At 48.0% G+C, this 10,910-nt stretch overlaps 4 protein-coding genes across 4 annotated transcripts; 1 reads left to right on the forward strand and 3 right to left on the reverse strand.

Annotated features, from left to right (window-relative positions):
* Nucleotides 1–168: 168 nt before the first annotated feature.
* On the forward strand, nucleotides 169–2,315 carry L228DRAFT_271766 (SGT1-domain-containing protein; the record flags this gene model as incomplete). The annotated part of the gene is made up of 3 exons (XM_018335569.1): nucleotides 169–412; nucleotides 475–674; nucleotides 837–2,315. 3 exons carry the CDS (start codon nucleotides 169–171, stop codon nucleotides 2,313–2,315), a joined length of 1,923 nt encoding a protein of 640 aa, XP_018184424.1.
* A 133-nt stretch (nucleotides 2,316–2,448) lies between these two features.
* On the reverse strand, nucleotides 2,449–3,871 carry L228DRAFT_54737 (hypothetical protein). The gene is made up of 2 exons (XM_018336695.1): nucleotides 2,860–3,871; nucleotides 2,449–2,708 (listed from the first exon to the last, which is right to left on the reverse strand). The coding sequence occupies exons 1-2, from the start codon at nucleotides 3,759–3,761 to the stop codon at nucleotides 2,582–2,584; spliced, it is 1,029 nt and encodes a 342-aa protein (XP_018184425.1). The 5' UTR covers nucleotides 3,762–3,871; the 3' UTR covers nucleotides 2,449–2,581.
* Nucleotides 3,872–4,413: 542 nt separating this feature from the next.
* On the reverse strand, nucleotides 4,414–6,339 carry L228DRAFT_286365 (hypothetical protein). Its single transcript, XM_018336439.1, has 6 exons — nucleotides 6,237–6,339; nucleotides 5,964–6,131; nucleotides 5,699–5,879; nucleotides 5,384–5,637; nucleotides 5,153–5,293; nucleotides 4,414–5,040 (listed from the first exon to the last, which is right to left on the reverse strand). Exons 1-6 carry the CDS (start codon nucleotides 6,303–6,305, stop codon nucleotides 4,858–4,860), a joined length of 996 nt encoding a protein of 331 aa, XP_018184426.1. The 5' UTR covers nucleotides 6,306–6,339; the 3' UTR covers nucleotides 4,414–4,857.
* Nucleotides 6,340–6,644: 305 nt separating this feature from the next.
* Nucleotides 6,645–8,835, reverse strand: L228DRAFT_225378 (pyruvate decarboxylase). Its single transcript, XM_018330380.1, has 4 exons — nucleotides 8,470–8,835; nucleotides 7,877–8,391; nucleotides 6,897–7,820; nucleotides 6,645–6,823 (listed from the first exon to the last, which is right to left on the reverse strand). Exons 1-4 carry the CDS (start codon nucleotides 8,657–8,659, stop codon nucleotides 6,734–6,736), a joined length of 1,719 nt encoding a protein of 572 aa, XP_018184427.1. The 5' UTR covers nucleotides 8,660–8,835; the 3' UTR covers nucleotides 6,645–6,733.
* Between the last annotated feature and the right edge of the window lie 2,075 nt (nucleotides 8,836–10,910).

Raw genomic sequence — 10,910 nt, forward strand, 5'->3', positions numbered from 1 at the left:
GCCGCTAAGGTTGGTAAGGCGGACTCTAATCTTCTGCCGAGTTTCACGCGTTCGCTTGAACACAAGCTTCCCCGCCGTAGTTCCCGCGAGCGCACGTGATATCAATCCCTCAAATTTCCATTGCCCGGCAGATTTTCTGGGTGTAATCACGCCTCTTCTTCACCCAGTATGGACAGCTCACAAGATGAAGTCAATTGGTTTGGAGAAGGATTTGGCGGATACCCGAGACGACTTCCTGAGGATTGCGTAGAATACACCCTTTTCCTCGCGGATTTCGAAGACAAAAGCCTGGGACAAGTCCGGTCAAGTTTACAAGCTATTCAACGAGCAGCCACGGAGCTTCAAAAACGATTGTTGAAAGGATACATCTGGCAAAGAGACGGGTTCACGCTAAAGTATTATCATGAGCTTGGTATAGTTTTGGAAAAACAATCTCCGCTCACGCGACCGTGCTGATTTTCTTGGACTACGTAGGCCGATCTTTTCTTAAGGGAAGGACAAATTTCGGAGATTCCGTTGAAGATGAATGGCTTATCGTTTACATCCTTCGAGAATTGAGCAAGGAATTTCCTTCTTTGCTGGTTCGAATGACTGATTCTGACGGGGAATTCCTTTTGATTGAGGCTGCTAATGCTCTCCCCGATTGGCTTAACCCGGAAAATGCAGATAATAGGGTAGGTACATCCTCTGATTACAATGTCAAACGTTTAATCTAAGCTACCTTGTCGATTGAAAGATGGGCTGCAATCCATTAGCAATCCATTGGAACTTAGAATGAGGCGCAGCAAAATGAATGTACTGATATCTTGAAATATGTGACGCTGATAAATCGGCAGGTTTGGTTGCGTAACGGGAAGATTTATATTATTCCCCTAGAAAGCCCGTCGCAGAAAGCCGAGGAAGGTCCTTCATTTCCTGCGCAGTTGTCCTTCGAAAAAGCTCTTGATATAGTCCAAAAAAGAAAGCAGGAACTTTATTATTCGGCATCTCTTGAAGAAGAAGCCTTCTATCGACTTCGAAACTATCCAGATCAGATATCAAATAATTTTCACAGCGCTCGCATTCTTGTTCCCCGAAATTTAGCCTATATCCTCCACGAAAGGCCCGCACTTATCAGTCCCGCGGTCGAAGCCTTTTATCTCCGAGACCCAATTTCTCTCCGTCCGCTGCAGGCAGAAGACGACGGGGACCTCATCTTTCGTCCAAGGGATTTGGTTACGATTAGTACGAAATTTACCAAAGTAGGGTTTGCACAGGTCAAAAGCCAGCACTTTCCCGCGCCTGCTACATGGGTAGACGCCATGCCAGTAAATGACGATTCGAGATCTGCCAGTCATGCTGAAATCGGCATGAAAATTAGCTCCGGATTTGAAATGCTTTTGAGAGATACTCTTAATCAGGATAAAACGTCTGTTCGGGAAATCAAATTGCTACTAGAGGAACTGAGTGCTGGAGAAGATGTTCTCCCTTCAGATAGAGAGATATCCACTTGGGACGACAGGGAAGATGACGAGGACTGGTTAGACATCGATTTTCGAGATTTTGAGGAGGAGCTTGCGGGGAAAAGCACAACCAAAGACGAAGAAAATCCTGATGCTCATGCAACTTCAGGGAACGGCTTCGGAGACAAAACAGCACAAGAGAATCTACGAAAAATGGTAGAGCGGTTCGAAAATTTTCTGAACGACGATAAAGCTGGTGCTGAAGGAGCCCAGATGCCGGACGACATGGATTTTGACGATGATGACGATGATGAAAGTGACATTGGCAGCGGAGGAGAAGATAAAGAGCTGTCTTTCAATGAGGAGGAGTTCTCCCGGATGATGCGTGAGATGATGGGCATGCCACCAGATTCCCATATGGCCAAGAACAAAAGCGAACCCCTTTCGCACAAGCAGTCTTCACCCACAGGAGAGGAAGCTCTTCCAACCATCCAGCAGCAGGACGAGCATCGGCAAATCCAAGAGATAATGGATGGTATGGAAGCTGAGCTCAGGGAAGCGGGCGCTTTAGAACTTGATTCCGCCCCAAAGTCAAACAATGCCCGACGCAGCTTAAAGTCTGAGAAAGAACAAAAGAATGGCGACAAGAGGCACCTAGATCAAAAGCTCCAAGAAGAGCTAAATGAAGACGAAATAGACGAAGAAGATGAAGGGGTAAATATCGATTACAACCTCGCGAAGAATTTATTGGAGAGCTTCAAGAGCCAGGCTGGACTTGCAGGTCCTGGAGGAAATATTCTCGGACTAATGGGCCTCCAGCTGCCAAGGGATGAAGACGAGGATCCATCTGCCTCCAAGAACAAAATAACCTGAAAACACTAAGTCATCCTCCTTCTTTTCCAAACATTGCTGCCTAAAGGTAGACCAGCCATTCGCTCCAGAGCGACAGTTAAAATCGTGGAGGCTTTCGTCATCAATCATGGAAATGCCAGCATGAAGAGCCTAGTCTTGCGATTCCTTTATGCCAAATCTAAGACGGTCTTTTCTCCCTCTAAGGAAAACAGTATAAAGTACGGGTTCAAAACAGATGATACGACCGGTGCTTTCTCGACAAGTATTGTCCTCTTATCGCGATACCGTCAGAGTTCCGCGGCCAGCTCACTAAGCACTGTCGTTAGAACTTTTCGTTGCTCAAGCTCGGAGTGTCCTTCGCAAGGTCTGTAGTAATTCTCCACGATCGATACGAGCGACCTGTAACACGCGTAACTGCAAACCAGTTAGCCATTCAATCCTCCTGGGCCGAGATCCGCCAAATCCTTTCTTTTTATTCCCCTACCCCTTCTGTGCAAAGCTTGGAACTCAGCATTATGCAACGGCCCAAAAGCTGAGCATGCTCTGTTGAGGTTGGTAAACTCACAGCAAACGCCGACAATTATGTGGTGGCGTTGTTGGTTGGCAGACACCAAATCCTCTCCAAAAAGCGGCATTTCCAAGGCCAAACACGTCGGACATGAAAACATCACCCCAAAGACAGGTTGAAAAGTCGGCCAAGTTGTTTATCTTGTTTGTCTGCGAATCAAGTATGATGTTCGATGGGTCGCAAACGGAGATAAGCAAGAGTCGAGACTCTGTTATGTCTTCAAGCAGAGGCATGAACCGACCTGTCAGCTCCCTGATTTGCTCATATGGCAGCAGAACGAGCATATCTTCAGCATCACGAAGGATAGCCTCCATCATGGAGGCAAAGGCTTCGCGCCAAGATCTGCTGCCCGACCCAGAGAGTATCGGCGCTGCTGGGCCAAAATAGGGGGATTTGTGTTGGCTAATCCTCCTCACGATATCCCCTAGTTCAAAATAGATATCCTCTTTTTCTCGTGCGGTCAGGAACGGCTCTCTATCGCGGAATGATAATCCAGGGATATAGGTCGTCAAGATGAAAGGAGAGAAGGTCAATGCCTTTCCAGGTTCTTTATTTAGGCACTGTGCTACTGGCAGCTCTCCATATAATTCCCCACAAAGCAAATCCAGAACCTTGCCCTCTGCCTCTAAAGCGCCGCGTTCATGCCGCAGAAGCTTCCCACTTGGTGTTGGTCCCAGCCTGAGCACAACGGCGGACCCATCTGATATTCTCAATAAAAAGCGGGAGTAGCGGGAGTCTTTAAGCTTCTCAATCTGTTGAATAGTGACCTTAGATGAATGTAGATGTCGACGCACTGTTTCCTGGACGATTCCCTTGTCCAAGGCTAGCTGCCAATCAAGAGATGAAGAAGCACGGATAGAAATATCAGGTCTACTGAAGTCGGAGCTGGGAAGATGCATAATTAAACAAACGCGTTATAACACATAGTAGCGCATTCAGAAGCAAAGCGGATGCGAAGATTTCAAATGTTTGAAAGGACCGGAGCTTTTGGCGATAGAAACATTATTTATCACGGACATGAAGGGAGTCAGGATACATTTCAAAATACGAACGGTTTCCTTTACATATCATCCTTGTATGTAGGAAATAAACAAAAGCTGCCTGCATGGCTTGAAACAAAATGAACCATACGGAAACAGCTACAAAAGACGAGGGACGCCATCTTGTCAGCATGCATTCGTACTGGAAGGGCACAAGACGAAGCAGAAAGGAGATTGGGGCAAAATTAATAGGTGTCGCCTGCAATAACATGGCGAAGGCGGTCGTCATTCTCGTCAACTTGCGCCAGATACGGCAAGGAACGTTCTGCTCGTTTGCAATTTGAATGCCCTTCTGGACTACTCCCGCCTTCGTCTCGGCTACCGAGGCCCAATCACAACGAGGATTTGCCGTAATCGGCTTGTGAAGCTCTTTGAAACATGCTTACCGCAACATATTCTCAATTTCTAAAGGGAATTTGTATTCGCTACTGAAGGATCTATGATTGTATCATGTGGTTTTCGGTAACTTTAGAGATACTCCGATCCAACAGGGATTGGTTTGCGTTTCATAGCTAGTCAACAATCATGGGTTGGTCAAAGAATTATCCGGCATTCCAAATTCTCTGAATTGGGGCTTATCAAATGCCGAGACCCCTTTTGGCCCACTTCTGCGGAGATAGTCACGAAAGAGATAATATAATTCACCATTGCATAATCAACATGGCGGTATGAAAAGGCGGAAGGAGCCAGAAGAAATGTCTTGGGTGCTTAGTCCAACCAACGGAGCCGTCTGAATGACCGAAGAATTAAAACAGTCCCTTATTCAATTTAGGCTCTCTAAGCAAATATCCACAGCGAGTAAGAGAAATTAACCGCACTCTGCAATGATAGAAGGTAGTACAACAGAAGCACATAAGGTAGTTTCCGTTGTACACGCACGCACGCACGGAGTACTTCGTAGGAAGAGAGGCTCTAAGAAGGTTGCAGATCTTCCACCCTTGCGCTATCTTGGTCGCTATTGCTCGCCTTCGCCCGAGGAGCTCGGCAAATTTGCCGTTGTTTTGACACGCGATGTCTGATTTGACTCGCTAGTGTCACTGGGTTGACCCGCTGCTGTGGCGGGGTCAAAGAGCTCGGACAAATTGTACCGCTTCAACTTTTCAAAGTCGCTAGGTACAACGCTCATACCACAGATATTCTATTTCTATCAATCAGTCCAGATAGTACAACCGCGTTATTGTGCGTTCTTCCGCAGAGATGTTGAATGGGCCATGAATTGGGTGAATACTGAAAATGATCATTCAACACACCTTGTAGACTTCCACCAGGATAAGTAGATTGTATCCTTTCAGATCAACTTTGTGCCCTGGGCCGACAGCGGCGGCCACTTTTCGGATGATCCCATCCCTTGTCAATGTGTTGTGGTTTCTTATGGTCGGACGAATCGCGAACTATTGCGAAGTCAGTAAGCGATTCTGCAGGCAACCCCCGCCGAAGCTTTCAACTTTTGTCGTTGGTTGATGTTCGTTACAGAAGCTTACTCTTTTTCCGCGTCCTTCGTTTCGATCATGATCATAATCATGATCGCGATCGAGATCAAAATGGAAATGTGGTGCCAATACTTGCTGCGCTACTTCCTCAACACCTTTCTCAGTTGCCTTGCCAATTAACGTCACTGGGGTCAGTCGCTTCACCCAACGAGTCCGTTTCTGGCCTGGCAGCGAGAACGCATCTTCGCAGATGGCATGAACCAGTTTGACTGGATCGACAGGCTTTCGTGTTCTGAAGAACATCACTGTAATACAATTAGATTTAGTGCCACAGTTGACATATTGATCGTCTTGTGATGTACATACCACATTGAATATCAAGTCGCACATGCTCAAAAAGCTTCCGTGAGGCCGGCTTCTTCATCCCATGCAGTTCCCTCTTGATTTCAGCCTCGATGTCTTCATCCCCTGACGGGCTACCTTCTTCATGTTCTTCATGAGATCGGCCCTGGCCTTGCCCTTCGGCGCCATAAAGTCGTTCAATATACTTCTCTCGTTGTTAGCCCTCAACCAGATACAGTGCTAGCTGGATTCTAGATTGATGGTGAACCATTTAGGGGGAAGAGCAGACCTCATCGAATAGACTTTTCAATTCCATAACACATTTGCCTTCCCTGCCTAATTCGCACGTTGCCCAAACACCAGCATCTCCTGGCGATAAGCCTACATTGCCCTCAGGCTTCTGCGGATTGGAATTGGACTGGGCATGTCGATTGACGCGCCATTTCTTGCCTCCACCCTGTAGAGCGCTGATCAATAATTATATCCCGCTGATTTTGCAAGAGCGTTTCGGTTCAGCCCAACCCCGATAAGAGCGAAAATGGGAAAAAGCAATCTAACCTACCCGAGACCTTTTGGCTTGCGTATTGATATGCTCATCTGAGGCTTTTCTCTTTCTTTCCTCTGCCATCATGCAATTTGCGTGACTTTCTGCTTTTTTTGACCAGTCTATTGGACGTGTCGTGCACGTTCCCTGCCTCTAGATTGTCGCAAAGTACGTAACACCACCTTGGCGCGAAGCGAGATATTATCGCCGAAGCTCTACTAGTAAAATACAGGTAGGTTTGCACAGTCAGAAGGTACGGTATTCAAGAATCCTATCATGCGAGTTGACTGCTTTTTGGGAATGAAGCTTATAACTTGATTACGATAAATTTGAGTTAATAAATTTAAGAGTAGATTCGTTGATTTGCCATAAGCTCGATAAGTAAGAATAGCAATTTTGTACAGTCGTGAAAGGAGATGATTGTATGGGGTCATAAAGCGCTACCTATTGAAGAAAAAAAAATCCCCGCCTAGGACAAAAAAGAGAAAGGAGAAAAGGAGACTGGAAGAAATTTTCTACTGCTTCGCGTTGTTCTTAGCAGCAACCTCGCAAGTGATGGCCAGAGACTTGGGCGCATCCATCTTAGGCATGTAAAGCTCAACAAACTGCACAATTTAGTTAGCTACCAGGACTGGATTGAATGGGCGATTTGAAAGGGAATAAAAGGATCATCCATACCTGAATGTAAGGAGCAGAAGAGAACTCCTTGTCAGCGAAGAGATCGAGCAGCTGCTGCTTGGTCTTGACGGTGAAGGTCTTAGACTTCTTTGGATCGGCACCAAAGACGTTAAGCAGCTCTTTGTTCTTCCACTCCTGAATGTCATTGTATTCAGCATCCTCTCCGTGGATGAATCGCTCAATAGTGTAACCATCGTTGCAAATGCAGAAGATGATAGGCTTCAAGTTCCGGCGGATCATGGTGCTCACTTCCTGAGCACCGAGCTGGAAAGAGCCATCACCGACGAATAAGATAGTACGGTTGTCACCCAACTCTTTAGCAGCAAGGGCAGCACCCTGGCAGGCACCAACGGACCAGCCAATGCTACCCCACAAGACTTGGCTGGCTGCGACGACGCCCTTGGGGAAACGAGTTTCCCAGATACCGAAGTTGGCAGTACCAGTCTCAGTGAGGACAACGTCGTGCGGTTGCAGCCACTGGCCAACAGTGGGCCACAGCCAGGCCTGAGTAATCTCGCCGTTGAGGTCTCCCTGGTCGACGGCGGCGACCTTGTTTGAAAAAGCGGGGGTTGGGCTAACATTGAGCTTGCCCATGCGCTCAGTGACCTTCTTCAGGACGCCGTTCATCCGGATTCCAGGGTATTCAGACCATCTCACCCGAACGTAGTTGCTGTGGAAGTCAATGGTCTGAAGCTGGCTAATTTGGTAGGTGAAACCGGTGGTGTTGAAGTCGGACTTGATAGCACCAATGCTCAAAACAAGGTCAGAGGACTCGACAATCTCACGGACGTTCTCATTAGAGCCGTCACCAGCGTAGACACCGCCGTAGTTGGGGAGGGTCTCGTCAACCGCGCCCTTGCCCATGGGGGCACAGAAAGTGGGAAGACCAGACTTCCTGACGAATTCATTCGTCTCGGCAACCGCCTGCAATTCCGTCAGCATTAACTTATTTCTCCAGGTCGCTTGTCCGGCATGCTTACTCTGTGGCGAATGGCGCAAGCATCAACGAGAATGACAGGGTTCTTGGCAGCGTGCAGATACTTGAGAACAACATCGACAACGTACTCCTCCTTCTCCAGATCGTTGGCAGGGTAAGAAAAGTCAATGGGAGTCTTCAGGCGTTCACCCTCAACCTTTTTGCTGGAAAGGTCGGAGGGAACGGTGATGTAGACAGGTCGGCTCTGGAGCATCATTTCGCGCAGCACATTGTCAACCTGCTGAGCAGCATCGTGGGGCTCAAAAAGGTTGGCCACGGCACAAGAGATCTGCTTGCTCATGTTGGCGAAGACATTGAAATCGCCGTTGCCGAGGGTGTGGTGGAGGAGCATGTTGTTACGGATGGAACGAGTCGAGGGGGTGCCGACAATGTGGGCCACAGGCACGAACTCGGAGTAGCAGCCAGCCAATGCATTAACGGCGGACAGCTCACCAACACCGAAGGTCGTGACAACACAGCCAGCACCCTTCACACGGGCGTAGCCGTCGGCGGCGTAACCTGAATGCAGTTCGTCAGAACCAAAGCAATTAAGGCCAGAAGCTTCCAATGAAGCTTATGTCAAAGTCAGGAACATACCAGCATTGAGCTCGTTAACATTTCCAGCCCAGGTGAGGCCAACCTTGGGAACATAGTCGAGAGTGACCAGGTTGTAGTCACCGGGAAGTCCGTGAATAGACTGGATGCCCAGCTGCTTGATACGAGTGAAAAGGTACTCGGCGAAGTCAATGGGCTCCTTGAGGTTGGCAAGAGGAATGTCAGTCGCCATGATGACCAACAAAAGCAAATGGAGAAATGAGAGGTAGGATCGATTAGATGATTTGATGAATGAATGATAATGATGAGATGAGAGGCGGGGGTCAGAGGGAACAAGAGGGGAATTTATTTCAAAACAGACGTAGGGACCAAATGTTCCGCGGCCATGAGCACCAATGACCTAGCGGGTCTGCCCATGGCCGGATGTCGCAGAGGTGGTCCGATGGACAGGAATCAGGCTACATTAACGGAGCAGGTAAAGCACCAGAGCGGTCTTCTGGCGGACTGGAGCGCGCGGATTCGGCATTAGGCGAGGCGGTTAACTTCCCTTCAGGGCGATTCATGACCGCAGGAGGTATTTCGGGCCTAATCCCGGCACGCTCTACCCAGACGAGACACCATGAACTGAGGACAAAGCTACAGTGGGGGGCTTACTACAGGGCGAAGATCGACAACGCCCTTGGGCCGTGGTCGAGAAGTCTTACTGGATCCCCGTCGAGAACGTGGAACGTGGGTCACCGCCACGATCAACGCTTACAGACTACGAGTGCATGTATCCAGACAGGATAGTACAATGGTCCCTCCTTGTCTCCTTTTCGACAGCTCTCTCAACGAGTGAAAGTGGCGAGTGACGTAAGTCCACGCATTGGGGTCTTGAGATATGACCTTTCTTTTCCTCCTCCCAGGTACATTCACATGGCTGGGGCATGCCTGTACCTGAGGCATCTCTGCAGCAATTGTAGCATATTTTTAACGTTCTAAAGCTATGGGTCACTTCAGGCCCTAAGATCGGGCTGGATGATTTCTCTTAGATTTGTTGTTGCTTCTCACAAGTAGCAACACGCACTAAATTCGACCTACCAGTCATAGTTACGGTGGAGAGTTGGGCCTTGCATAATCTTCAGCATTTCCCTATCAATGCATTTCCTTTTTCTTCTCCTTTTCGTGTTATTCATTTTTTCTCTCATACTAGAATATTTTTCTTTTCCGTGCTAGTTTCCTGCAGCCAACGAAGTGCCCGAGATTTTCTCTTCAATGGTTGCCTCATCGACCACGAGAGAATCTCATGTTGCCTGGAAATATCGAGCGAGACTTGCGGCGAGTTGCCGGTAGGAATCGGGTCTGGTTGTCTTCTAGATCATCTAGTGTTCGTGTCCCAGCGCAGCAACGAAATGCAGTCGGAGACGCCGGAATTTGTAGTGCCGCCAAATTAGGCAAAAGTCGGAACAAACCTGTCTCGTCCACCCCAGCACGGGAGAACTTTAGCTGTATTGGACCTTACATAATCTTCCGATTATCCGCAAGCCTCACCCACCTGCGCGCGCAAGTAGTCTTGGCGCCAACCGGATATGCGCTCATTTTGGACAGCATCGATTAATGCACCGATCTTAGAATTTGACAGCTAAGCAAGCATTACCGGCGGCATGGCTGTCAGGGCAAGAAAGTGTAGAACATTAATTTGTTATGTACTCCGTGATGAGAGTACGTAGTCAGACAGAAAGGAAAGCTTGCTGCTGAGCCAATGAACTGAAATTCCAATCTGACGGATACAAACAAATCATCCTCGCCCGTTCCATGAAATAACATACCGTATAGATTAAGTTGTCTTTCAGCCCCCTCTGGCCCCACAACGACGAAAGAATTATGCTTCCCAAGCAATAAAATATTACTTGAACTCTACCATTGACTATCGCCGATAAGCTTCGAGCAGGATCCAAGGAATCAGTAGTGCCCTACAGGCCTCACGCATGTTTTCATGCGCGTGCCTGCCAAATCTCTGGTAGATGCTCACAAAAACAATCGCATTCGAGGAAAATTGCCGTACAGCATTCACTCTTCATCCGCTTCTGTCGTCATGTTATGGATGGGACTAGATCAATACGGAGACGATCGGAGTAAGAGGTCAGAAGCTGCTCTGCCTGGCCGGCTTGGAAGCCTATCAAAACAGCGCTGCTCCTGTAGCCTCCGTACTTCAGAATTGGTACTGGTACCTTTGGAACGCGACTGAGGCGGCCTGGCGATGCTTTGAATCGCCTATTTTCTTAGCAATGGTACCTTTATGAAAGTAGCGATACGACCTCCTCAGGCTCGTGTACGGCGTGCTACCTGGCTACAGAGGCCTAGCATCACTGCACAACATGCCAAAGATACCCATCTGGTTTATTCAGAGCTTCAGTGTATTTCCATACACTCAGTTTCTCAGCTCTAATCATTTTCGCATTTGGTACTCCCTTTATCACAGGTACGTATAAGCAATTTTATGA

This window comes from Xylona heveae (assembly GCF_001619985.1).
Source record: "Xylona heveae TC161 unplaced genomic scaffold L228scaffold_16, whole genome shotgun sequence".
NCBI classification, from domain to species: Eukaryota; Fungi; Ascomycota; class Xylonomycetes; order Xylonales; family Xylonaceae; genus Xylona; species Xylona heveae.

Coding starts and splice junctions, on each gene's coding strand:
- L228DRAFT_54737 (XM_018336695.1), bottom strand. CDS start 3,761: ATGCATCTTCCCAGCTCCGACTTCAGTAGACCTGATATTTCTATCCGT. Junction 2,709..2,859: donor CATAATTGTCGGCGTTTGCT/GTGAGTTTACCA, acceptor ACTGGTTTGCAG/TTACGCGTGTTACAGGTCGC.
- L228DRAFT_286365 (XM_018336439.1), bottom strand. CDS start 6,305: ATGATGGCAGAGGAAAGAAAGAGAAAAGCCTCAGATGAGCATATCAAT. Junction 5,880..5,963: donor TGAAAAGTCTATTCGATGAG/GTCTGCTCTTCC, acceptor CAACGAGAGAAG/TATATTGAACGACTTTATGG. Junction 5,041..5,152: donor TCCTGGTGGAAGTCTACAAG/GTGTGTTGAATG, acceptor TGATAGAAATAG/AATATCTGTGGTATGAGCGT.
- L228DRAFT_225378 (XM_018330380.1), bottom strand. CDS start 8,659: ATGGCGACTGACATTCCTCTTGCCAACCTCAAGGAGCCCATTGACTTC. Junction 8,392..8,469: donor TGTTAACGAGCTCAATGCTG/GTATGTTCCTGA, acceptor AACTGCATTCAG/GTTACGCCGCCGACGGCTAC. Junction 6,824..6,896: donor CTTCTGCTCCTTACATTCAG/GTATGGATGATC, acceptor TAAATTGTGCAG/TTTGTTGAGCTTTACATGCC.